Source organism: Paroedura picta, chromosome 8 (genome assembly GCF_049243985.1).
Source record: "Paroedura picta isolate Pp20150507F chromosome 8, Ppicta_v3.0, whole genome shotgun sequence".
Classification (NCBI taxonomy): Eukaryota; Metazoa; Chordata; class Lepidosauria; order Squamata; family Gekkonidae; genus Paroedura; species Paroedura picta.
This window is the reverse complement of record NC_135376.1, coordinates 40,848,538-40,875,529: the sequence shown is the minus strand read 5'-3', so window position 1 is coordinate 40,875,529 and position 26,992 is coordinate 40,848,538. Positions and strand designations below refer to the sequence as shown.

At 42.7% G+C, this 26,992-nt stretch overlaps 1 protein-coding gene across 5 annotated transcripts in view; it reads right to left on the bottom strand.

Annotated features, from left to right (window-relative positions):
* Nucleotides 1–26,992, bottom strand: part of INPP5D (inositol polyphosphate-5-phosphatase D) — a 90,866-nt gene that overhangs the window by 38,571 nt on the left and 25,303 nt on the right. For all 5 annotated transcript variants that reach the window (XM_077349290.1, XM_077349289.1, XM_077349288.1 and 2 more), the window contains 7 exons: nt 17,651–17,801; nt 14,632–14,794; nt 12,877–13,017; nt 11,539–11,626; nt 10,383–10,451; nt 8,385–8,456; nt 6,561–6,684 (listed from right to left, as the gene is read on the bottom strand). In XM_077349290.1, coding sequence (XP_077205405.1) covers nt 6,561–6,684; nt 8,385–8,456; nt 10,383–10,451; nt 11,539–11,626; nt 12,877–13,017; nt 14,632–14,794; nt 17,651–17,801 — 808 coding nt within the window. The remainder of the gene's footprint in view (nt 1–6,560; nt 6,685–8,384; nt 8,457–10,382; nt 10,452–11,538; nt 11,627–12,876; nt 13,018–14,631; nt 14,795–17,650; nt 17,802–26,992) is intronic.

The following is a 26,992-nucleotide window of genomic DNA, read 5'->3' as shown; positions in this document are numbered from 1 at the left end:
ATATCTTATGCAAAAACTGTTGACAAATGGGCTTTTGTGGGGTGTGCATTTTGCAGTTTCAGTAAGAGAAAGCCTATTTAATATTCCTTTTTTCCAGACAAGAATTAGTTGTTTAGATCAAAAAGGCTTCAGGGATAGCCAGGCTACTAAACAGGAAATGATAGTTTTGTAAGAGGGATTTTCTTTGTTTGTTTTTTGCAGTTTTGCCTTCTCCCCATGTTACATGACCTATTTATGAAACAGTCTTGAAGAGAGGTGTTGCAAAATGAAGGCACAAATTCATCAGAAAAAAAAAATGCAGGTATATTCAGGAAGGGAGTTTCCACCCTGAGTGATATATATAGCTTGAAAGCAGGGTTAATGTAAGCAAGATCAAATAAGAAAATCTCTTGCCACTATGCTTGGGGTTCATCTAGTCCCCATGGATTTCCCAAAATAATTCTGCTCTCTGTTTTTCCCAAGGTGACCACAATTTAACCTCCTGTTCCTGGGAAGAAGATGAAAGATAAACTGGTGCTGAAAATAATTTTTTCCCCATATGCATTAGTAGCATTGTTTGAACAGAGTGAGGGGAAATTTCGCAGTTGGTTTCTATTGCCAGTAACCTAAGTGAAAAGAATCCATTGGCAGCTAAGCTTGGGTGAATACAGATGGATGAGGAAGTTTGCTCTTTTCTTAAATGTATGCTGAAGTACTATAACATATACAAATGAGTGCAACTTGCTAAGTGTCTGTGGTTGCTGTTGCTCCACCCCTAATCATTCTCATTCTGTTGCTATGGTGTGGAGACATTAACTTGAACTGCCCCTCCATGCACTGCTACAGCACTTTGTCCCTGCTTCTTTGTTCTTTGCTTACAGAAATGGATGGATGACAGTTTAAAACAGGGCCCAGTTCAATATAATTTAAATCATCCGTGTATGTTCTCTTTGCTCAAGTGCATTTTGCTTTTAAAAAATGCTGCCGTGCAAGTCCTGTGCACACCTGTGTGTCACCTCAATTAAGTGAGAACAATTAGAAAAAACCTATCCTAATGGTTCATTTTGAAAGGGGAGGTTTTTTGGTTTCTTAAAAACTTTAAAAATTTATTTTCAAAGTTTCACAAAAATTGCAAAAGTTTAAAACTTTCAATGTATATAAATAGTATTCTGTACGGTGATATCTGAAAATCATGGAGAAAAAAAACAGGAAAGACAAAAACTTGAATCCTGTGGAAAATTTCTTCTGATGGAGTGGTTTCTTTCAGTTTCTTCTCAGCCACCCCACTCCTGCGGTAGTCTAAAGTTCCCCCAGAAGACAAGGAACCCCTAGGAAAAATATGGGGGGGGGATGGAAGTCTACCATGAGAAGAGGGGAAATAAAATGATTGGTAGACCCAAATTATTTCCTTAAAGGAAGACTTGATATTCTGCAGTTCAGGAAATAACTTTGGGACTGGGGTAAGTGTCCCCTGATGTGGGGCAGTTGCCAGAGCCCAGGGCTTCTGGTAGGGCTAAGCTTTCTAGTCCCCTTGGTAGAGGCGAGAGTTTCGCACTGCCAAGCCCTACTTCCCTGTCACTGATCTGCTGGCTGACAGGGTGGGTGGGGGAGTGTACTCTGAAAAAGAGAGAGAGCCATCTGACATGCAGCAATATGTCTATGTTACTACTCACATGATCCAGAAGGGATTTCATTGCAACTGGGATGTCATGGTGACACTCTGGCATTTGGGCCAAAACTCTATTGTAGAATCCAGATTTACCATAGAGTTGCCTCAATGTCCCAGATATGATGTCACTTCTGGGTCACATGGCAGTCATGTAGACATGACTTGGTATGTTGGCTGGGCCTCCCTGCTGTTTCTGCTAAGTCCTCCCCATCCCCTGCCAGTTGCCACGAGAGACCTGACAATCCTAGGTAGAACCCACTATGCTGGGTATTCAGGCACATGGAAATGTTATCAGTTGGTAAAGCAGAATAATTTCATCACATGTGTGAAAATACAGAAAATCGTGTACCTATGTTGTACAAATCCTTAACGCATGAGAAATTATTTTCCTTTGTTAGTTCCATGTACCGTCTGACTTAAGACTTTGATTGCCGCAGTCACTAGGGACAGCATAAGCTTTAAGAGTTGCAGCAGAGGGAATGATATCACACAGCCTCTCCAAGCACAAAAACTGCCTTAATTTAGAGAAGATTGAAGCTATGCTAGACTGGTATCTGTCATAATTATATTGGAAATGGAGTGCAAAGAACACAGGTGAAAGTAAAAAATGGAAAAGATAAGAGAGAGTGAAGTGATAAAGAAGGGAATGGAAACATATGCTCTGCCAAAGAAGTAAAGTGGAGATTTCAGATAGAGAAAGAAAAATGAAATAGTTTGAACTGCTGAAGAAAGGCTATTAGGTAGCAAACCTTGTAACACCACAAACAAGCACTGACAACAGGGTTAGGGAGTCAGGCTGGTAGGGTACCAGCATGCTTGTGTTGTTGTGTTGGTGCATGTGTGTATGACCCATTATGTACGGGGGGAATAATGCACATTCGGGGTGGAATGGCGGTGACTAAAATCACTGATAACGCATGGAGCTGACTGCAATCGGCCGCAGCTTCGGTGCATGCTGCCGAAAAAGCCGCGTTAGCGAAACGCGGAAGAAAGCGCAGCTTCCGGGTGACCGGGGCACAACCAGAAGCGGCGCCGGGATCGCCGCGTGCATAATCGGTTACTCTGGGTTTTGCCGCCGTCGCGCCCCGTATCGTGCATAACCGGTGTCTTCCCCCTCCGCGTTTTCCATGTGACCCGAAATCGCCGTTTCGGCAGCCGTGCATAATCGGCCTATGTGAGACAGAGTGAGAGGGGCAGAGATTGTCTGTGGAATAAAATCCCCTGTTTCCCCTTTCCTTTTCTCTTGGTTTCTCAGGAGCATGCTGTCGTTTTCCCCAGCAGCAGCTGTCACCCAGACGGTTCCTGCAGCTTTCACTGTCCCTAATTTTTTTTAAAAAAAGCAGTCTTCACGTTACACTACAGTAGCATTATAATACAATAATCTTGGGGCTTTTTTTAAGCCTGCAAGTGAAGGGGGAAGGTGATCTTGGGCACATACAGCAGATAGAAGAGGGAAGTGCTAGGGCACCTTTCCTTTGGAAGGGGAAGGGAGGGAGGATGACCATGAGAAAAGCAGGCACAGGGAAAAAACCAACTGCGCGCATCTCCACATTAGGCAGCTCCGATTTAGACCCCATTAGACGGTGCTTCAAAAAATGAAAACCAGATTTCTGGGGATTCCTTTGCTGTAGAGCAAGGGAGGGGGTCTGTGTCAGAAAAGGCAAATTTCAGTGCTGAAATGGACGGAAAACATGACCCTTTAAAAATGCAAACCCAAATGCTACCCCTAGTGCAGAAACAGTCTTAGTGCAATTACAAATTAGAGGAACTGGTTGGTCCTCTAAAGTTATTTCTAATCAGTGATGTTGTAGCGGTTTGCAAGGTGGAGAGGGACTACATTGTTCTGAACCACAGAAGAATAAACTGGCTCCCAGTTCCTTATTTGTAGTTCCTACTTCTCTGTTTTATTTAAAAGTGCAGATAAAAGGACCAAGGTTTTAAATATGGTTATACCCTAAAATAGGCCCAAATATATACATCATCATTACAATCATTCCTTACAGTTTCCTATAAAGTATTGCTCATTCACAAGTCTGTTTGTGTACTTCATATGTTTAAGTAAGTGGCTGCCAATCCTCACATGAAAAGCAAAATGAAACTAAGAAACGGAAATACTGTGACATCTCAGATTAGTTTTTGGATCATGGAAAATCATGTGTTCATATCACCTTGAAACTATTGCATAGCAGCTCCAATTTAGTTTTCCTGGTTCCAAATTGTAATTTGAATCTAATAGATAGGGACAGCCTTGTAATTTGATGTACAACTGGAACATCCTCTCCAAACACACTGAGACTGCATCTATGCAGGTGTTTTGATCTAGTTTGGCTCTCAGACCAGAGCCAACTTTGGAGTATCCACAGAGGCTATTCTTTCCTCATCCAGTTTCCAAGGCTTCTCTGTTTTAGTCCAATCTTTCCCAAATGTATTTTGCTGTGTTCTTTCCTGAAAGACCTGTCGTCCAAGCAGATTTGTACACTGTATGAATGGGAAGGAGCAAATTTCCGTACCTCCTGTGCATATTGCCAGAATTTTATTACTTTAATGCAGCTGCCATTTCCTCTTGTTCCAGAGGGTTTAAAAAGAAACACAAATGTTGGCAAAAGCCCTCTGGTGCCTTACAGAACATTTCCGCATAGAGGGGTAAGACGCAAGTGGCTTCCTGTTGGCAAGCGCGGGATAGAAAATCTTATGCTTGCAGCCCTCCTCACAGGGAGCCCCCTCCCACATTTCCCCTCTGCCCCATAGAGGCTTTTTGCCTCCCAACGAGGCTGCAAGGGAAAGCAACACAAATTTCTCCCTCTGCTCCATGGCTTGCCAATCACAACAAGCCACCAAACACAACACAGCAGTTCTCTCGTGGGCCCCCCCCCCCAGCCCTCAAATTAATTTTTTTAAGGGCATTTCCATGTTCCTATGTGGTAATGCCACAACACAGATGCATTTTTAAAATAAAAATCAACACTGCCACGTTGCTATGAAGAAATGCCAGAACGATACAGCATTCTCCCCCTTTGGGGGATTTGTATTTTTTGCACTTTATTTCTGTCTGGGTGGATTTCTGAGATGCTGCACATTGTCCCTGGAGCCCAAGGAGACATTTTGTGCTAATGGTTGGCTTTTAAAAAAGCTGCTCAGGCCCCTGTATGATCGGCAGAAGGCAACCAGATCACCTGCCCCTTCATTCTTTCCCAGCTCATTTCCTACTTCAGAAGATGCAAAAGGGAATGTTTTTGCCTGCCTGAGTTGTGAGCCACCTGGACAGGTAACTGAAGCCCCAATATACATTTTGTGCTAATGGTACACACATGGCTGAATGGGAGAAAGCTCTTTGATCATTCCCCCTCCCCTCATTTCCCACCACCAGAAAACAGAAACAGGGCTGTGTTTTGCCTGCCTGATCCCAAGAAGGCTGTGGACACTTTAAAAAAGATTTTATTTCATCTTGGATAATGTACTTTGTGGTGGCATTGCAATATGAATGTGCCATTTTAAAAAAAAATTACTCAAAGCAGGAAATGGAGGAGGGAGGGTGGAAGCAAGGGCGGGACAAAGCTGCTGAGACTATCACGGATTTCCCACTACATACGGTCTTTTCCCTGGTTGCACACTGGTGGCTTACCGGTGGTTCACGCAGTTTAGGGTGGTAAATCCAGTTTTCTGGATTCCTAAAATCGCAATTTAAAAATGGCCAAATCAAGACCCTGGACAACTGGACAGCCTTGGGATAGCACTGACATGTGTGGGGTGTCTAGGAAGAAACACCCTTGTGCAGAAACACCCACAGTTGCAAAGGCCATCCTGCTGTCTTTGCATTTGCAACAGAAGTGAATCCACAACAGAAAACTGCCACAGTGTGGATGCAGCCGGATACTCAGAATGCCTTCTTCTCCCCTCTCACCACAAGAAATTAGCCACCAGAGTAGAAAAATGTATTTTGTCTCCAAACTAACTCTCGTGTAGTGCACTTGGTATAATTAGTCCATTTTTGTGCTCATCTGGTGCAGTTACCTTATATCAAGATTTGCTTCTCTCCTTGCAGACACTTAGTCAAAGGAAAGATCTATAACTGAGTAAGAAGACCAGGCTTGGAAAATGATTCTGGGGCTGTTTCTCATGTTTTTTTCCCCCAGAGGTCTATGCCTATGTAGGCTATAACATGCAAATACAACTCATGTGTGATCAAATAGACATGCCTGGATACTGAAAAGCAGCATTTGGCAGTGGATGAACTAATATGTGTGCCTATAGCAAAATAAGCACAAGAGTAATGATACTGTATGCATTTCCATCCTTTATAACTGTATAAGCAAAATGACACATCTGAAACATTGCTCACAGACCCATTACGCACACATATAATACTGCAGATCTCTGAACCCACCTTATGCACCATTCTTCTTCCTCTGGTGTATTTATTTCTTCTGATGTATTTATTAAGAAGCTACAATTTTAAAAACTCACTTTTGTAAATTGGGGTAGAACCAGTGAAGAGGGTAGGGGGAGGAGTGGGAGGAGTGACTTTGATGTGGACCTTGAGGGGTGGCAGGGGGACATGAGGGAATCTGTATGCTTTAACTTAGAAGCAAAACAAAGGAAACATTGACATAAAAACACTCTCAGAGAACCTGGGGAAACTGAGACCAGAAAACCAATGCCGAATCACAAAGAAAACTCGATGGGCATGCATGGTAAAAGTGAGGGGGGCAAACACCCGTGTATAATAGGCCTAGTATTGATCATCAGATCTTTGGACCATCTAGCTCAGCATTTCCTGCTTTGACTTGCCACCTGAGATCCTTTACCTGGGGATGCTTGAACCTGGGACTTCTGCATGCAAACCACAAAGCCACAGCCCCTCCCCAATGGATGTTAGTGAGGTCAGCGCTTACTGATGAGTCCAGCATCTTACTTTTCTTGTGGGTATAGAACTTGTCTTCAGGTCCATCCTTAGCTTTCTTGATAATGAGTTTTCCCATCTCAACATCAACTTTAAGATGTATCTTAGAAGAAATCCCAAGATAGTCTGCTTTTACCTGTTAAAATAGAGACACATTATTTATAAGTGATATTTCTCATACTAGGGGAAATATTTAAAACACTAGAGGCGATGCCCGTTGCATGAAGGAATGCAACAGGTGCTAGTGGTGACCATGGGGCAGCCCTGTTGGCGAGCAGGGTGAGCTCCTGAGGTGCCTCAGAATGGGACCAACCATCTTGGGCAGACAGGAGGGAGGGCTCAACTGAGGTCTGGGGCAGAGTGGAGGTTGCACTCACCACCACAGGGCTCTGGAACAGGCTAGCTCTCTTCCCTCCTGGTTTTGGGCAGGCAGAAGGGAGGGCTCATCTGAGGCCACGCTTGCTGCTGCAAGGTTAGCAAGCAGGCCAGCTCTCTTTCCCTCCTCCAGTCTTGAGTGGGTGGGAGAGAGGGCTCAGCTGATGCCTCAGGCAGAGCAGAGGTCATGCTTGCTGCTGCCAGTTTTATTCCAGCTTATGTTTTTGCTTCAGCTGTTATTTCATCTAGCCAGTTTGGTATAGTGGTTAGGAGTGAAGACTTCTAATCTGGCATGCCAGATTCGATTCTGCACTCCCCCACATGCAGCCAGCTGGGTGACCCTGGGCTCGCCACGGCACTGATAAAACTATTCTGACCAAGCTCTCTTAGACTGTTTATGCACTCGAGGTTTCATGCCAGGCTGCAGGCTGGAGTTTTAGTTATGGCAGGTTGCCCCACCTCTTCCTGTACCTACACGGGGGAGCATTTGGCTCAGTGCACCTCATCTGCCCCCGATTTGTACTCCTGCACAGGAGCTGGGGCAGTGAAGTTCCCAGTGCATAAATGGCCTTAGCCTCACCCACCACACAGGGTGTCTGTTGTGGGGAGAGGAATGGGAAGGCGACTGTAAGCCGCTCTGAGCCTCCTTCGGGAAGAGAAAAGCAGCATATAAGAACCAACTCTTCTTCTTCTTCTGTATTGATCAATGCCTGGAATAGGGTAGGATAGTTATACTAGGTCGCTGCCATCTTCATTGTCATATGTGTACATTCTTAAATCATTTTATGGGAATTTTAATTGTATGGATGCTTTTATCATGTTAACTGCGAGCCAATTATGGGTTTGCTCACAACAGAGGGAGAGAAGGAGATCTCTCCCAAGCTGCTCTCCTCACTGCACCCAGCCCCTTTCTTCTGCACAATCCCTGACATTCAGCACTGGCTGAATGTTGCCCTGGAAGGCACAAGAGGCTGCTAGGGACTGGGAAGGTTGTACGTTGACAGAACATCAGATCCAACCCCAGATTTAGTATTCCTTTTTCTTGAAGGAGAGCATCCCAAATACATTTTAAGCACTTTGAATACAAATTAAACTACTGCTAAAAATACAGATAAAGGTAAAGGTATCCCCTGTGCAAGCACCGGGTCATGTCTGACCCTTGGGGTGACGCCCTTTAGTATTTTCATGGTAGATTCAATATGGGGTGGTTTGCCAGTGCCTTCCCCAGCTATTACCGTTTACCCCCCAGCAAGCTGGGTACTCATTTTACCGACCTCGGAAGGATGGAAGGCTGAGTCAACCTTGAGCCGGCTGCTGGGATTGAACTCCCAGCCTCATTGGCAGAGCTTCAGACTGCATGTCTGCTGCATTACCACTCTGTGCCACAAGAGGCTCTAAAAAAAATACAGATACTTACTGCTATTTATTTTAAAACTGAAGTACTGAAAAAGCCAAATTTACCTCAAAGGTTACAGGAGGGATTAGTGAACGTCGATGGGTTGCCTCAGGCCCTTCAATTAATAATGTCTTCACCTGTAAAAATGCAAGTACTCAAATTACTGTTTGGTAATTCTAACGTCATGCAGAACGTTGAATTAATAGCATTTACAAAAGGTAAGACTTTGGCTACATTTAAGTTGCGTGGAATGGCCCATACACTTCTTTTCTGGTCAAACTGATTTTTGAACCAATATAAAACCTCGCAAAAAAGAAGAGACTAAAGAAGGACAAATATACACATCATGGGTAACAATTCCTCTGTCACACTGTCTTCAAGACATTTTGTCTGCAGTCTAATATCTGAGCTGTTCACATGGCTCCACTGCACAGATTCATGGCAGGGAGATGGTTAGGGAAGCAATCACATCATCTCTCTCTTCTTGTGCTGCTATGATCCAGTATTCCCAGACAGGAACAGCAGGAATGTATGCAATATAAGCCAAGCAAAAGAAAAAGGAAATCTTGAGGCTGATTAATAAATATGTTTTCGCATTCCAATAAATTGTTATTGAAACCAATATAAAGGCTGAAGAATCATGCAGTAATCAGAAATAATCAAAATGGTCCTGTGACTGATTTTTATTTCTTTTGTAAATTATGTAAACCTTTAAAAAGTGCAAAGCAACAGTGTGGCCAAGTCTTGGCAGGATTTGGCCCAGTTTCTTTTCTGCCCATTTAATTTCTTCAGACCTGGCCTTTACAGTCATGAGAGATTGTGATTCAGTTTTTTGGGGAAAGCTAAAGTGGCAATTTTTGGATGGGAAAAGATTATTTACAATATTTCTTTCCTTTCATGTCAGTTTTCCCTTTTAAATCATAGTCTCAATGGTTGCATTCTATAATAAAAATTATCATGATACAAAAAATCATCATGATACATATTGCTAAAATTATCAAAGGTTTTATTTATTTATTTGTCTATTTATTTATTTATTTATTAAACTTTTATACCGCCGTTCCCTTAGGCTCACGATGGTTTACAAGGTAAAAATATTGCAGTAAAACCCATAGTTAAAACCATTAAAACCAATCAATCCACAATATTAACATTATTAGGCAACAGGCAAACATTAACCAATCCCACTACCCCCCCCATATGGCCCCACATTAGCCGAGGGGTGTCAGGTTGCTGTTACTGTAATATGGGAGTGAGACAATCAGATCATTCAGATGAACCCAGGGAGCCGGGATCTAATGTTGGGATCACCCGCCCTGGCCTCAACCATATGCCTGGCAGAAGAACTCCATCTTACAGGCCCTGTGGAAAGCTGTTAACTCCGGCAGGGCCCTTAGCCCTTCCGGGAGCTCATTCCACCAGGTTGGGGCCAGGGCTGAAAAAGCCCTGGCCTGGGTTGAGGCCAGGCGAACAACCCAAGGGCCCAGGACCACCAGTAGGTTTGCACCCGCAGAGCGAAGAGCCCTGCGGGGGGCATCAGCAACCAAGCAGTCCCGAAAGTAGGCAGGACCCAGGCCACGTGTAGCCTTAAAGGTTAAAACCAAAACCTTGAACTTGATCCGAAAACAAATTGGCAACCAGTGCAGATGTTGAAGCACTGGCTGAATATGGGACCTTCAGGATACACATGAGTTTGCCTGTATTTACACTACATGCTTATTAGTACGTAAAATGGCTCTAAGAAAGGAAAAGCTGATGAATTATTCAATAGTTTTGAAGAGAGTTGCTCAAGAATTTGGTCTGCAAATTGTTAGAAAGGAAGAATCTAGATGTGGGAGTAGACTGTAGGAGTTCTTAGTTCCTGACAATCACATGAAAGAAGAATTGACACTTTTTAGTAAATTTCACAGCAGGTGTTTCTGTGACTTTTCTATTGTTGTTTTTTTTCATCCCCACCTATCTCCTTCACTAAGTATTACCCTTAAAGAAAACAAAAAAAAATTGCAAGTAAAGCCTTTAGAACACAAAGAGAGAGCAAGATAAGTCTATTAAGGTCATTATACCGTGTCTTCAATGGAAGAGAGCAAGCAGTTCAACTGGCCAATTTTTGAGCGGTTGGCTTCAGAACACAGCTGGCAAGTATGGCAAAGAAAAACAAAAGTTTAAGTACCAATGAAACGGACACCTTGCCCCCACCCCATGGAAGCTTGGAATTATGCTGCATGCACGAATGTCAGAAAGGGTAGTCAACATGAGCACACCTTCTATTATCTCAGCCAGTGATCTGTAATCAGAAGCACTGAAATCCAGAATTTAACAGAACATGCTGAAGAGTGACATTGGAAAACAACACATTCCAAACTTGGAGCATTGGTCAGAGGAATTTGTCAAGTGATGAAAAGGCAGCTTTTTAATTATGGGTCCAGGGTTGATCCATGCAGAGAAACTGAAATGGTGGCATTTATAGTGTCACAGGCAAGTCTTTCAAGGCTTTTGTCAGAAGGTACCTGATTTAGGTGGGTTGATGGAGGGTAAGACAGGCCAACAGAAGACAAAGGGGATGGGAAACTATACACAGAAATGTTTTATCATATGCAAGACAAACTTGCAGCCTTGGGTCAGTGACAGAATCTTGCTGTGTTCCCTTAAGCAGCTGAGGGAAAGGAGGGGAAACATAGTGGTAAAATTCAGATGACTCTATTACACGTGCTCCTCACACAGGTGCCCAAAACAAGATGTAAAGACGCTAATAGAAAATGTACATTCTACTGGATGTCCCCAGGTGTTAATCCACTTGCCACATCCACTCTGGAGTTGGTCTTAGTCAATGGGCAAAAGGGAGGCTGTCCTGGGCCTCATGATGGGATGGGCTCTGACCACTGACAACCCTACTTCCTGAAGGGGGGGGGGGAGAAGAACAACAAGCTCCTGCCACCACTTGGCTTGCCTGTCAAGGCTCAGGCACCAGACTTGCAGTGATGGCTGCCTGTGCCTACCTTATTTGGGGCATGGGCAGCTGGCTTCCAGCAGCAGTAGTGGCTCCCACTCACTTCACATGGAGTGAGGGCCATCCCTTGCTTAGCCCTGCTGGGGGGAAGTGATTACAGGGTTCCATATGCACTTTTAATGCACTTTTGTACAGGGCCTCAGAATCACTAAGACCACCCCCACATCCACTCAGATCCAATTACATATTGCCACTTCCAACAGGGACCATACCTGTGAATGTCGAAGGATCCCAGGGGGCAACTGCTGATCAAACACCTTATGAATGGACTCCAGAGAAGGAAGAGTTCGAGATACCTCACTGGAAAAAAGGAAGAAAACATAAAGAAATTTAAAAAAAATTGCAGTCATAAGTGCCTTTAAGTATATAGATAGATCAGCACCAACTAGGCTGATGCGAAACTCCAAGGTCATACCAGAGTCTTGGAGGAGTTATGCTGGTTGGGGATTTTATTATTATTTTTAACAGGGGCAGCTTCGAAGGTTGGGGGCAGGTAAGCAGAAACAGAGGCTAACTCCCACCCACCATCGTGAGAGTCCAGATTTCAATCCCAGTGGTGAGTTGAGCTGGCTGTTGAGCAGCTTTGGGACTTGGAGCAGTGTGTGGATGGGAATAGGGACATAGCTCCCAGCAGAGAGAGTGGCCTGGTCACATCCAGTGGAAGTGTCTGAATGATGTCACTTCTGATGACACATCACTTCCAGGGGTGTGGCAGGGAGGCATGGCCAGCTGACAACACTTCTGGGTTATCTTGAAACCTGCAAAAATTTTCAGGGGTTACTCCATGGTCAAAAGGTTGAAAAAGGATGAGCTAAATGAATGCGCGGTTCCTGATCAGTGCAGAGAATTGAGCATGAAATAATTTAATGCCAGCTTGGTGTAGTGGTTAGGAGTGTTGACTTCTAATCTTGCGAGCCGGGTTTGAATTTGCGCTCCCCCACATGCAACCAGCTGGGTGATCTTGGGCTCGCCACAGCACTGATAAAGCTGTTCTGACCAAGCAGTAATATCAGGGCTCTCTCAGCCTCCCCCACCTCACAGGGTGTCTGTTGTGGGGAGAGGAAAGGGAAGGCGACTGTAAGCCGCCTTGAGCCTCCTTCGGGTAGGGAAAAGCGGCATATAAGAACCAACTCTTCCTCTTCTTCTTCTTCTTCCTCTTCTTCTTCCTCTTCCTCTTCCTCTTCCTCTTCCTCTTCTAAATCACTAGCTGTAGAGCTTAGTCTTTACCAACATGAATTTAGATCTTGGCAAGTAAGTGAGACTTCCTGGAAATTCCTGCATGAGGGTATAGAGTTCCAAAAATGGTCAGAAGAGAACTTGAGTTGATCCTAATTTCTTTGAATGTGTTTGAATGAAGAGAAACATCTCCAGATGCTGAACCAAAGAGAGTTTTTTCTTCTGGGCTTTTTTAAAAAAGCAATGTCTGGCTGCAAACAGTGAGGTTGGCAGGTCTACTCATTAAATACGACAAATATAGACAAGTCCCCCCCCCCACACACACATAAGTAGTTCACAAATTATGTTCAAATCACAGACTAACTCATGTTTACCTGAAGAGTCCTTTGCATAGTACTGCAAGCAGTTTCTTCAGCTGAGGAAGATTCCCTGAACCTTGCTGTACTGCCTCAAGATCACTGGTGATATGAAGTCGCAGATAGTCCTGAATGAGTTTGAGATGTTCTTCTGGAACACTGTGAAAGAATGTAATAGCTTGGAAGACTATCAGGCTAAAAATCTAAACCCTGACTGATGGAGTAAACTGTCCTGTTCAATGTGGACAAAGATATATATGTATACACTTTATCTAACATTAGCATTGTCAACACTGAACAGGAGGAGAGATATGGTCAGGGAATACAGTGCTGGCAGGAATAAACCCTCTCTTCTGGTATCTTCATTTAAAGAAAAAAAGATGTTGAAGAGAAGTGCATGCCTGTCTGTATCAACAACAAACACAACATTGTGTGTGTAGCACAACTGTTCAAAAGCACTTGTATACATAACCTTTTTATAATCCTTAAAACAACCCTCTAAGTAGGTCAGTATTGCCATTCCCATGTTGCAGGGGCTGAGGCCTAATGTTACCTCATAAGTTCATGACAGAAGCAAAATCTGAACCAGGGACTTCCTGATTCACGTGGCCTTCATGCATCATCAGATCTCCTTTCGGTTCTCAGTTTTTGCCATTATTATATTTCTATCCCCCTCCTCTTGTCAGTGTTCCCTTCCATCTCCCTCTCTCCTCCCTTTTGATCTTATTGGCTGCAGTAGTTGTGTTTAGCAACTCTAGGTCTGGAGCAACTTCTCTATTGCCGAGCCAGGTGCAGCTCCAGGTCTCTAGACCTGGAGTATGGGAGCTGCTCCAGGCCCAGAGAGACTCCCAGATAGCAGTGCTGCCACAACCAAACCCAGAGAGCCTTCAGGAGTCTGCCACTGCATCTGTGCCTGGAGAAGTTCCCAGCATCCTCTGCCATTGTGGCCAGGCCTGGAGAGCCCCCTGGCATTTCCTGCCACTGTGGCTAGACTTGAAGCCTATTCCTGCATCTGCCACCACAATGGGCATGCCCAAAGTGGCTCCCCATGGTGGCCACCAGCAGCTATAAATGCAAGTGTGTTGGCCATGCATGCACAAGCACTTTATTTGGGTAGTGGGGAATTGTTTTTTTTTAATGTATTTATTATCTATTTTTAAATTACTTTTTAGTTTAATTTTTGTGATTTCCAGTTTTTCTGCAAACCTGGAGGGGTCTCTCAAGTTTAAAAGAAAATCAGTGTGACTCCAATCCATAGATTTAGAAACCACAGATTTGGGCCACATGTCTTTTGGTAAACAGATTTATTTCTGCCTTGTATGCTAACCCTGGGCTAGTTTTTCAGAGAAAGAGAGACCAGTACTCTGACTCCTTGCCTTGCCTGTGGGTCTTGAAACATGGTCCTTTCTGCTTCCTTGACCTTGGATAAAACATCTGGCTTCCAGATTTTTTGTGGACTGGTTTGCTAAGTCTGTTTTATTTATTGCCTTAATAACCTTGCAGTTTCTTTTGTGCTTCCCCAACTCATCAGGCCCTGACTTGTGCATGACATTTGATTTATTGCCATTGCTTGTGTGCATTCTGAAGACTGTGTTGGCAAACACCAGGCTTAACATCAGATGAGGCAGCAGCCTAATGTTCCGTCGAATATATTTATCTGTTACATTGGAGGGAAAAAAATCTCCTTTAAGACATTTTATGTTTTTGGGCATACATTATTTACGTTATTTTTCTGTTACCCTTTTCTGCCCGACACAAGTTGCTGGAGCATACCTGCTGATGTCCTGGTGCTGTAATCGTTGGAGTAATGTCTCAGAAAGGGAAGGCTTGCTCACTTCTACTTTTCCATTTGGAGAAGGATCTTCTTTTGTTTCAGTTGTCAAAGGTACTACTGAAATACTACGTGGAGGTAATGTAGGTCGTGCTGAAACAAAGTCTACCAAAAAGTGAAGAAAAAAAACATGAACCAGGACCTATGTGAGACTCTCTCTCTCTCTCTCTCTCTCTCTCTCTCTCTCTTGAAGTGGGTTAGAGATGAGTTATTTCAGAATATATATGCAGTGGGCTTCATAAGGTGCCTTTTGTCACAAATTAATATCCCATCCCCCAAGCACAATACTCCCATCTCTCAAACAGTGAAAAAAACCCTATATCCTCCACATTCAGAAGCAGTGAAGCTCTGAATACCAATGCTATAGGCAACATCAGGAATGCACTGGACTCTATGCCCTGCTGTTGGTCCTCCTTAGTAACTGGTTGTCCACTGTGTGAGACAGGATGCTGGGCTAGGTGGCCTCATCCAGCAAGACTTTTCTTATGTCCATAAATTTAACAGCCAAAGTGTAAAATGTCTGTGACTTTTGGTAGGTTTTGAGCATGCTGTTAGGTGTATATGGATATATAATTTCTGATCAAATGACAAGTGTATACAACAACTCTAGTATTATCTTCCCTTCTTGATGCTTCTGAAAACCAAACACTATACAGCTGATATCCTGTAGTGAAACTACACATTTATCTGAACTTTTCAATGTTTTAAAGAGACTTGTATTATTTATTTAGAAGATTCATAGCTGCATCCCCAGAACTACTCAAGGCAGATTATTATACACATGTTTTTACTCAGCTGTAGATAATAGCAGAGCAGTTTTCATCAACCCCTACTCTTGTGTTCCAATCCCAATCCAATTTAAGACTCCTCTCCCCATTGCTCCTTTGGAGCCTTAAAAACAAACAAACAAGGAGATCCATATTTGGGATGGGCATGAACTGGGAAAATTTGGTTCATTTTAGTTCATGGCATACCCAGTTCATGTGCCACAAGCCATCATGAACTTTTAAGTGCAAAATAAACTGTTTCCATTTGTGAGGTTTGTGGTATGGTAGAATGATGCCCTGGCATACTACAGACACCAAACTTGCAGGAGATCTCCAGCTGACTCTCCTCTATTTGCTGTCCAAATAGACAGCAAATGATGCAGATTGGACTTATGGGGCCTGTTACAGCCTCCCAAAGAAGGTTCCCCCTGCCCCCATTGTTTCTAATAGAGTGGAAAAAACAGCCAAAAAATCAAAGGGCAATAGAAGCTCAACAGAACAGAATCAAAGTCCCACAGAATCTCTGAAATGGAAACTGAATGTGGGAGACATTTTTTCAAGCCCAGCAGAACCAATGAAATGTGTCCAGCAGAACCAATGCCGCTGTGGCAGTGCAAACTCAAAAGGACTAAGGTCAAACTGGAGAATCTCTGTAGTAGAAACTAAAAGGGGGCATTTTTTCCAGCCCAGAAGAACCAGTGCAATGTACTAGTGCACAGCACTAGTGCCATCATAGCTATACTAGCTCAACAGAACTGATATATAGCCCAGACTCACACTCCAAGCAAGGAAGTTGCAAACCAAGCAGAACCAGTGCAATGTATTAGTGCCCAGAAGAACCCAGTGCCACTGTGGCAATGCATGTAAAAGAGGACAAATGTCAAACGAGATAATCCCTGTGGTACAAACTGAAGGGGGGGTGTTTTGTCAAGCCTAGCACAACCAGTTTAGTATGCAGAATGCCCAGCAGAAGCCATTGCCGCTGGGGCATTGCAAGCTTAAAAGGACTGATCTCAAACAGAGTAACAAGAAAACCAGAAAAATGGGGGGGGGGGGAATTTTGCAAGTCCAGCATAACCAGATACAATATATAGAAGCCAGTGCCACTGGCATTGCAAGCATAAAGAGACTGATCTCAAAGCACGGAAAAGCAAGTTGTGTAAGAAAATGGGATAGCCAGAAAAGGGGGGGGGACTCTTGAAACCGACAAGAAGTTTGGTAAACATTTTGACTGGGTGGAGACAGTCTGTCTGGAAATATATCCATGCACAAACTGCACAAACTGCCCATGAACTGTTTGAAAGTTGAGGAAAGTTCATGCCAGTTGCCCTGCTACAAATTTCAGTTTATAAACCAAAAACCACTCAAAATTTGTTGTGAACCTTAGTTAGTGAGCCTGTTTGTGCCTATCCCTACCTAGTTCCATGTAATGTAGATTGACCCTATGTTCTGTGAGAAATTGAATTAAAATAAAATGGCAGGGTGGAATTTCTATTACTAATGTTTTTACTAAAACAAAATTTCCAAATTTGGAAACTTTGAAGCTTAGTTGTATTGATTTAGCCATATTATTCAGCAGTCCAAATGGAATATAGCTTCTCCAATATATTTTTTTAAAATAGAGAACTAGCAAATGTTCAACGATGTCAAGGTGGCCAGTTTAAATAACATGCCCCAAGCATCATTTTTTCCCTATACAGCATCTTTCTCCATACACATTTTGCCATCCTATACTGCCTTCAATACCATGGGTAATGAAAGAAAGATGTTTTTTTCTATTTCTGAAATTAAGTAACTAGTCTATATTATAGTAGTGGACTTACAGACTAAGCCAGCCTCCCAGGGTCTCCAGGGACTTTGGGGCATGGTGACGTGTATCTGCTGGTCTCCTTCACAAGGCCAAAAATTGAATAATATATATCTGCAATTATTAGATGGCCAAAGGCTGCTTGCCAACTCAAAGTTAAGAAATTCCTGGAGATTTGGAGGGTGGGGGAGCCTAGGGAAGGTGCAGTTTCGGGACAGAAGAAACCTCATTGGGGTATAATGATAGAGCCCATGCTCTAAAAGAATCATTTTGTCCAGGGGAACTGATCTCTTTCATCTGGAGAGCAACTGTAATTACACGATAAAAATTCTTCAGATCAAATGATGGTTAAGAGTAGAACATAATACAATGTTTTTGATTCCTTACCCACATATTCATCTGGGTCATCTGTTGTCTCATCCTCTTCCTGTTGGACTGGGTACTTGAGGCTCCGGACCAGGCCCATATTCTCTTTTTTGTAAAACTCTATCAATTCTTCCAAATTGTTGAAATACTGCACTGGAACACCCTCAGATGCCTGAAAGTATCCCACAAAGTACACATATCAAATATTGCTGGAGACTATTTCCAACACTGAAGCAGAAATGGGAATGAGTCAGAAATCATACTGAGAAAAATCAGCTTTCCAGACTTGCAGAAGATTGCTACCTATGCAAAGCAGCCTTGCATTCATAGTTACAATGCCAGTGCAATGGCTCCGGACCTACAAACCTACGGGATGTTAACTAAATGTGCATAATTCCTTTCCAGTGTTTTGCTGTGCTAGTGCTTCGTTACACAGACAAGTTTTTTGCCTTGGCAGCTCATTTAGATCAGTGTGTGGAGTCCAATATTTACTTCTTTTAACCAAGTAAGAATTGTTCTCAAGCAAGCCAAGTGGTGGTAGCATCCTTCACCACAGCAATGTATTCCCCCCCCCCCTCGGAGTCAGAATGATCATGGCTGAAGTAGCATCGCAGAATTTATTTATTTTATTAATATAATTTTAAAGGGTGGCTGGGTGGTCTGCAATAGAACAGCTAGATTCAAGTCCATTAGCCCCTTAGGCATCAACAAGATTTCCAGGGTGCATGCTTTTGAATGTGCTACTAAAGTGCTTCTGGACTCAGATCTAGTTATTTTGTAAATGGACCAAATGTGCTCTTTGCTTCAAAGTACTCAAAGCAATAAGAATGGATAAAAACCTACAAAGAACATCACAGATTTAAAGACAACAATTAAGAACAACATTTAGTAATCAATGCCCAAATCAGAACATTGTGAAACTGAAAAAAAAATGTAGGCTTTCTAGCTGTACAATGGCCATTCCTGTTCAAGGACATTGCAGGCTTGCAGATTCTGTCGGAGTTTAAAAGAGTCAGGAACTCAAGAGTTGAGCTATAAAACAATATAAAATGTAAACAATTATTTATTAAAGTGCAGCAATATTAGGTTAAAAACAAAGTAAAAATCATATTAAAAACTATACAGATCTAACGGCACACGAACAGATCAAACATGAGATGCACTCCCTGTGCAGAGTAAAACAGTAGCTGAGAGTGGTGTTCCTAGGTATTACATTTCTTAGAAGGTAGTGCTCCAAAAAGAAACATTACACCAGTATTTGTTGGGGCTACACCTAACAGATTTCCCTTCACCACCCAGCTAGACTTCATAATTGGTTTTAGATAAGAGTGCATTATTTAATATTATTGACCACTGAGGAAGTCCCAGTAGGGTCAAAACACATTTGGTCTGTTCATGTGCAGTTAGATCTATATAGTTTTTTAATATGGTTTTTACTTTGTTTTTAACCTAATATTGGTGCACTTTAATAAATAATTGTTTAAACTGTATATTGTTTTATAGAACTTTTGCGGTCCTGACTTCGTTAAGGTTAGGTTTTTGTTCCCTTTTTGGTTTTGTTTTGCAGAGTTTAAAAGAGTGCCACTATTCTGCTTCTTCTGGCCCTTTAAAACATTGACCACCCCTTACTTTTTTTGAATCTGTTCTTTTACTTTATTATTAATAACTATATTATGTCAATAAAATATCACTCCAGCAAAACCCATTGCTAGAACTCTACAGTACATGCCAGCTAAACTCATGGCTAGAACTCTTCCAGACAAGTGAGCAATTGCATACCAAAACTTTTGAAATATCTGCAGACAATCAATGAACAACATATTATTTATTTCTTCAGTTTTATACCACTCCTCTCAGACTAGCCATCTTGGGCTAGTCACTATCACGAAACCATCACTTTGCTTGTAATTTCAATCTATGAGAGCCTCAGACTCCCTGGCATGGTTCTTCCTTCCCTCAAATGTAGCAACTTAATTTTTTTCTGGTTGGGTTCCAGCCACCTTTTGCTATTACATTCACTGGTCCTCCAAACCCAAATTTCAAGCTCTATTTTATTGTTGATCAGCAGGTCAAGTGGGAAACCACATATTATAGTTTCATATCTGAACACATGAAGCTGCCTTATATTAAATCAGACCACTTGTCTATCAGGGTCAGTACTGTCTATTTTGACTGGCAGCCTTTTCTAGGTGTCACCCGTTAACTGATCCTACTAAGTGACAATGTCTGCAACTGAACCTGGAAACTTCTCCAAGCAAAGCCTATTCTCTGCCACTGAATTACATGCCCTTGCCTATATCTTCTAATTCTATATATTCCTCTTTAGTTCCAGTGAGAGGTGAATCTTGGAAAGACAGCGGTTGCAATTCATGTAAATGTGGTAAAATCCAGGCAAAGGCAATTTTAACTGAATATACATGGGTTCTGGTTGTGTTCTTTTTAGGAGGAACAGAAATAGAAACAAGCAGTGTAAGCAGAAGTGAGAAATGCACAACCGCAGAAAGCAAGCTAGGATTCTGGCTGAAGTCCACGATAGTCCCTTTCTTTAGCTGACAAAGACCACAGTTTTACAAGGTGCCTGTTTAGTTTTAGAAGACAGTCACTTTATTTGTTTGACTACTAAGTTATGTTGGAAATGTAAGCCCTTCCTATGCCCTACCTCGTAGTTTATTACATGATACTAGCTGAATCAGTAGAATAAAGATCAGGTTCACTGTAAACAAAATTAATGAAGTTACTTCTGTTTTGCATTTAGCTTCATATAGCACAAGATGTTCAAATTTAAATGGGTTAGAGAGCCAAAATCCATACCCACCAGATTTCCAGAAGCTTTCCATAATATATTTCACTTAAAAATCACTAGTTGTGATGGGGGAAGGAAATAGTTAGTAAACATATTTGAGAGCATCTCAGCTATCCAATTCCAGTGTCACCTGACCACATGTTGCCTACCAAAAGCCCATGGCCAGCCCTCCTTGCAATTTCCAGCTCCTTATAAACTATCTTTCCTGTATGCCCATGACTGCGTTCTAAAATCCTCTCAGATGACAGGAGAGATATCTAGTTTCCCAGTCTTTTCAGTTTAAACATCCTTCTCACTGAAGTCTCCTTTGTCCTCCACTGCCCAATCACCCCTTCTCTCTTGGCTCATCAGAAGAGTTGCACATGTCATACTCTGTCAGTGCTTGTTGATGGTTGCCACTGCTAACTCCAAATGGAATGTGGGAATCCTTAACAGGCCCTGGTATATCAACCCCCTACTAAGGAACAGTTTTTCTCAGAGGCCCAGAGATACCTTAGCCACGTCTAACAATTCAGGCCCCTAATTAAATAGGGGGGGGGGGGGCGGGGAGAGATGGCACATGATACACATTAAAAAGCTGTGAAACTTAACAGTTGCTACAAAATTAACAAATGTCTAAATCTGAGGCCTCCTTTGAGCTCAGCTCAGGACAAACAGAACTCTCCTCCTTATTGGCCCTGCTGAGGACATTGATTCCCAGCCCAGAAGAAGACAGTCAATGTCCATACTGCTTTACAGTGTACAAGAAGGCTTGCCACTGGCCCAAGAAGTATACAGTTTAAAATTTGAAATTGGGGGACAACCAAGGGAGGGGAGGGAAAATGCATTCATTTTGGTTACACACACTTAAGGCTTAGTTTCAGTAAGGGATTTGAAGGAGGTGAAAGCAGTAGAGATCATAAAGGTATTCTAGGAAATGGTTTCAGGCATAAGGGGGCAGCAAGGGGGGAAGGTAGAGTAGATTCAATGAGAAGGTAGAAAAGCAATTTGATGCCTTAGCATAACAGCACTCTTAAGAAGCTAAAAGACAAATCGCCTCACAGCCAGGAAAATCCTAGCACCAACAAAAGCTACAAGTGGAAGAAGCTACAAAGGTACGGAGAAGTGGCAAAGACTGCCTACTGGTGAGCCATCAACCGCTGAATAAACCATATGGAGAAGTACACAGAAAAAGCGTGGTTAATTCAGTCATTTAATGGAAATGGGTAAGGCTAGAGGGGGGGGGGGAGAGAAGATCAAGGCAAATATATGTTTACATTGACAGAGAGGAAAACCCACATAAATTCGTCATGATTTTGACACTGAATTTTTCAGCTCAGCTAATAAATGATCACAAAAGAGTCAGACTGACACAGTGATGCAGTGGTCATAAAGACCCATATTAGCAGTTCTCATCAACCCAAAGAGCCACCTGACTAAACTCTGCATACCACTCCAATACATATACATGCAATCATGTAAGACACATCTATTTATATAAAATATATAATGATAGCTTTTTATATTCTCAGTTTAACTCCTAAGCATATAGGCCTTTTCCCACCATTGTTGAACCTTAGCCAACCCCTCTATATTTAGAATGAGGGGAACGGATTGCAAATGCAAACTTCAAATCCTGAAGCCATGGATAAAAATCTATTTTGTTTTTGTTTTATGGAGGGTTTTTTTGGGGGGGGGGATGGTGGTGGAAATTCTGGTGAAAACTGAAGCACTTTCAATCCCCCTCCCTAGCTTTCAAATTTTTACCTGCGCCAAAGAGAGCCTCACAGCTTGCTGGCCATTTCAAGGTGCAATGATCTGCCAACCACCAGACAATGGTCTTGCCTACTTTCCTGGACCACAGAAGAGATGTCTCACTGGGGAATGGTGCTTAGAAGAGTCACATGTGGAAATTCACATGTGGTTTCCAGGCCAATGAGTATAACTGCAAGTGGTACAAATGGCAAAGTGTACACAAGTGGCAAAGTCTTTACAACCTTATAAAACACTAAATACAGAATCAAATCTCAGCACTCAGTTACTAAAAAATAAACACACCGGTGACTTTAAGCTTTTTTTTAATGTGACAAAAATCACTCAGATGCATGGTACAAAAATCACTCAGATGCATGGCCAACTTGGCAATGAGGGGAGAGGAGGGACAGGACTTAGGCAGATTTGAGGGGCAGCTAATCCTCCTTCTCTGCTCATTCCCCAATGCCTGACCTGCAATGGTCCATAAAAAATAAATCTACAAGTACCACATATATGGTATGTGATTAATATATCTCCAAACATTCTACTGGCACTAAAGAATAAGGTTAAAAAGGAACAGATACAGATGGGGGAAAATTAGAGGTGGTAATCAAGATAGAAAAATCTACAGAATGAATCAGTCCCATTGTTGTGCTGGATAAGTTCAACCTTTACACCATTGTCTGCAGAAAAAGAAGAAGAAAGAGTGTGGGAAAGAGAGATGTATATGGCAAAACACCCAAAATACGAGTCTAAAAAAACAGAAATGCTATCCTAAAATTCACCTTCTCACACCTGAAAACCTGAGAGCAGTATTCACTGTAATATATCTACATAGGCTTTATTCTAATAAATAGCAGAGTCTGGGCTTACTGCTCAGCAGTGGTTTGGCAAAGAAAAACTATTTATCTTCAAACTCCATGACCAAGTTCTGAGAAGCAGCAGATAAAGTGATAACTTGTGCCTAGATGGTAATTACATCTGTAACTCTCAGGAACCACAAAACATATGACATTATTCTGCCATGCATATTCTTGTCCCTGCACTGACAGCCTCAAGTGGAACAACCCAAGCACAGATTATCACCTCCCCTACTGTTGAAAAGAAGTAGTCTAAGCCAGTCTCCAAATGATCAGATGCTAATCTAATTCAATTATCTGATGAAGATTCAGCTATTTTAAAAAACCTGACCTCAAATGCCTAAACACCAACATCCTAAATATGTTTATTCAGATAGAGCAATTGCCACTTTCATTATGACCGATCATTTAAAAACAAATATCTAAGAAATTAAGCACTCCAATTGCAAAGCATTTGACATATTCTAGCAATGTGACCTTAGATGGGATTCAAAGCTGAAAGAGCTGATTCCTAAAATAGAGGCCAAACAAAAGTTCAGACTATTTTTAATACAACTTTGCGAGTGGAAAGTAGACTGAATGAGCATGGGAGGAATTTTGGAGGCATTTTGGAGGGAATGAGAGCAAACTGTGTTTGTTACTTGTGCTCAGGTTTAGCTGTTCCTGAAAGTTAAGTGTGGAACGATGATGCTCATATTATCCAAAGTAAGCCAACTCTGGCCTCACAAATAACAAATGAGGAAACTGCAATTATTAACAAATAACTCCAGATAAATTCTTTTGTGTCCTTTTTAGATATCTAACAACATTTTCAAAAGAAAAACACTCCGGAAAGTGACAAAACAGAATAGGAAGCAGCAAGACAAAATGTCCATACAAATCCACCACCTGAAAGAATAGGAAACGGGGAAAAGGAATCCTCATTATAAGTCACCAAAATAGGTATATGTCCTCCTAGTCACAGTTAGGTACTGGTATTTTTTCACCTTCTGCCACTAAAATAAGAAAAATAATTAAGCCAAACAATATGTTTTCACAGCTATTACAGGTACAGAAACATTGTCCTCCTTGTTATTTAGTCCCTTGGGCGGCTCTCCACATGGCAGTGACCTCCCCGAAAGAGGTAATTTCTATGTCCCCTTTCCCTGAAAATATATGATAATGAATCATGAGGAATGAAAAAAATAATATTCTTTTTATAAATATAAAAATATTACTATTATTATTTATTAATTTATAAGCTATGTATAGGACATTGGATTCCAAGGACTGATTTGCACTTTGCCACAGAAACACCCCTAGGTGACATCGGGCCAGTCATGAAAGCCAGTGAGGTGTAGTGGTTAAGAGCGGCAGACTCCAATCTGGAGAAAAGGGATTCGATTCCCCACTCATGAAGCCTGCTGGGTGATCCTGGGCCAGTCACAGTTCTCTCAAAACTCTCACAGCCTCAACTACCTCACAACATAACTGCTGTGAGGAGAGGAAGGGAAGGCGATTGTAAGCTGCTTGGACATTCCTTGGGATAGAGGAAAGCAGAGTATAAAAACCAACTCTTTTTCTTCATACACTGTCAGGCCAACCTACCCTCACATGACTTTTGTGAAGATAAAATAATGTCTGCCAGTTTGAAGCCTCACTGGGGAGAAGGATGAGGTATACATGAAATAAAATAATTAAAATTGTATGATGACAATTATGAACAAACTAAACGATTAAGAAGATACTTTCAGTGAAATGCTAAACAAAGTTATATTGTCAAAATCCACTGAAGTTAAGGGGCTTAGAATGGTCTAACTCTGCTTAAGCCTACACTATTTTTTCTTTTAAATAAAAGGAAACTACACAGACTTTTCTTTGCTTTGAATGTTAGGCCTGGTAGCCATGGTTGATATGCCTGGAACCTTTTGTGCACATTCTCCAGCCAGGGGTCTTTGCAATCAGGAGCCAATAGCAATTGTAATGCAGTAGTTCTGTGACCCCGCCTCCTAATGTCTGTAATCTTACTTATAAATAGCTAAGGAGAAGTGCTGATTTGATTGGGGAAGCAGCAGTATGCCTGCCTCTTGCTAGATTACAACAGTATATATCTCGTCCCCAAAGCTGTTATAATCTTTGTGACGGTGCCTGCTTAAATTAGCAGCCTCTTGAGGCTGCTTTCAAAGGCATCAGGAGATTCAGTCAATACCTATTGGCATGCGGAGGGATGGTGTCTGGGTCTCAGGTGAAGACTGCGGTGCAGCAGGCAGTAATTTCAGCAAACCGAGGCTCAGCAGTAAAGCACACACTTTGCACGCAGAAGGTCCCAACAAGTTCTATTCTGAGCATCTTCACCTCAGGGCTCTCGGTTCCTGCACTGTTCTGAAATTTAACACAGGCTTCCTTTCTACAAGCATTTATGGTCTTTCTCACTGTGTCAACCATGATAGCAACGGTCAACATTTCATACTGCCACTCAGTCAGTGCTAGTACCTGCTCATTCTTAATTTATTCACAGTGACCATTTTTGTTTTCATCCGTATTACAATTTTCTTGTGCCATTTTTAAAATCTGGTGCTTATGCAGTTACAGGAGCATATGACATTTTCTGTCACGGGTATTAATTAGCCTCGCCCTTCATAACTTTTTATTATTAGCCAACAACCCTGAGCTTCTCCTTTCCTGAGATTATTGGTTTGGCTGTAGGGGACTGCCTTGAGGGTCCTTCCTTGCCAACCACATGCAGCTGTTGTTTTGAGCATCCACCTGCAGGTTGGAATGAGATTTTGGAGGTGGTGCCTAGGGAGGGTGGGCTCTGGGGAGGAGAGGGACCTCAGCAGAGTGAAATGCCATAGATACCACCCTCCAAATCAGCCATTTTCTCTGGGAGAACTGATCTCCGTGGTCTGTAATTCCCAAAGATCTCCAGGTCCCACCTGGGGCTTGGTAACCCTACACGATATAATGCAGAACATATCTTTCAATTCAATGAGTGAACTCTATTTTTCTTGTTCGCGCAGGGCCCCCCACATGCACAGATACATAAGGCCATTGTTAGCTGCTGTTGGCCTGGGTCACTACGGGGCAACAACAGCCTCTTCATTTGCCTTGTATGGACAATATGACTGTGCTTAGAACCCGTGGGTTTGGGGGCTACAGTTGCACATGTTCATTACTTCCACAAAACATTAGTGATATGCAGGATAGTTATCTAGGGATTCTAGTGGGGCAGCCAACCATCAGGTGGGGCCTGGACAGGCCCACAGCCACATGGGGGCTGACAGGGGCAATCCCCCCCCCCAATATGCCCTGCTCAATCAGCTTTCCTCCTGCAGAAAGAGGAACATTGCATTGTCTGGTTTGTCCCTGCAGTTCCATTCAGCTCCATGCTACAAACCTTGCCAGATGAGGCAGCAGTGAGGTTTCCTGAGAACTTGGTCTGTCTCCTGGGGGCTGTTGGCATCTTGCAGAAGGAGACCTGCAGGGTCTCCTCCGTTGGAAGACCCCCCTTGGAAGGAGGAGTTGGAGTACCCCAAAAGGGCTCCTCTCCCCTTGTTTCAAGCTGCTGAAGTGTTGGAGGGCAGAGGGTTGCATTATCCTCAGGCCTTGCCCTCTTCTGGTGTAGGGCAGGGGCACATAGTCAGTTCCTGTGGGGCTGGGCATACTGCTCAGCAGTGGTGTGGCAAATCTGGCCATGCTATCTCCAGTACTGTGCTGGTTAACTGCACATGTCCCACGCATGGCCATGCTTCCCCTCCCCAGATCTTGGATGCAGAAAGGAAGGAAGGTGTGCAGGGAAAAGATCACTTCCCAGGCTGGGCCCTCCTTCCATATGACAGGGATATGTGAGCCCATTGAGAAGTCCCAAAAGGGGGCAAGGGGGCTGATCTGGGAGGGAGCTTCACCACCGGGCCTTTCCATTAAAAAGGTCCGCCCCATCCCAAGAGCACCACAGTTCGTGGGCTGCACTTGGCAGGGAGGCCCAGG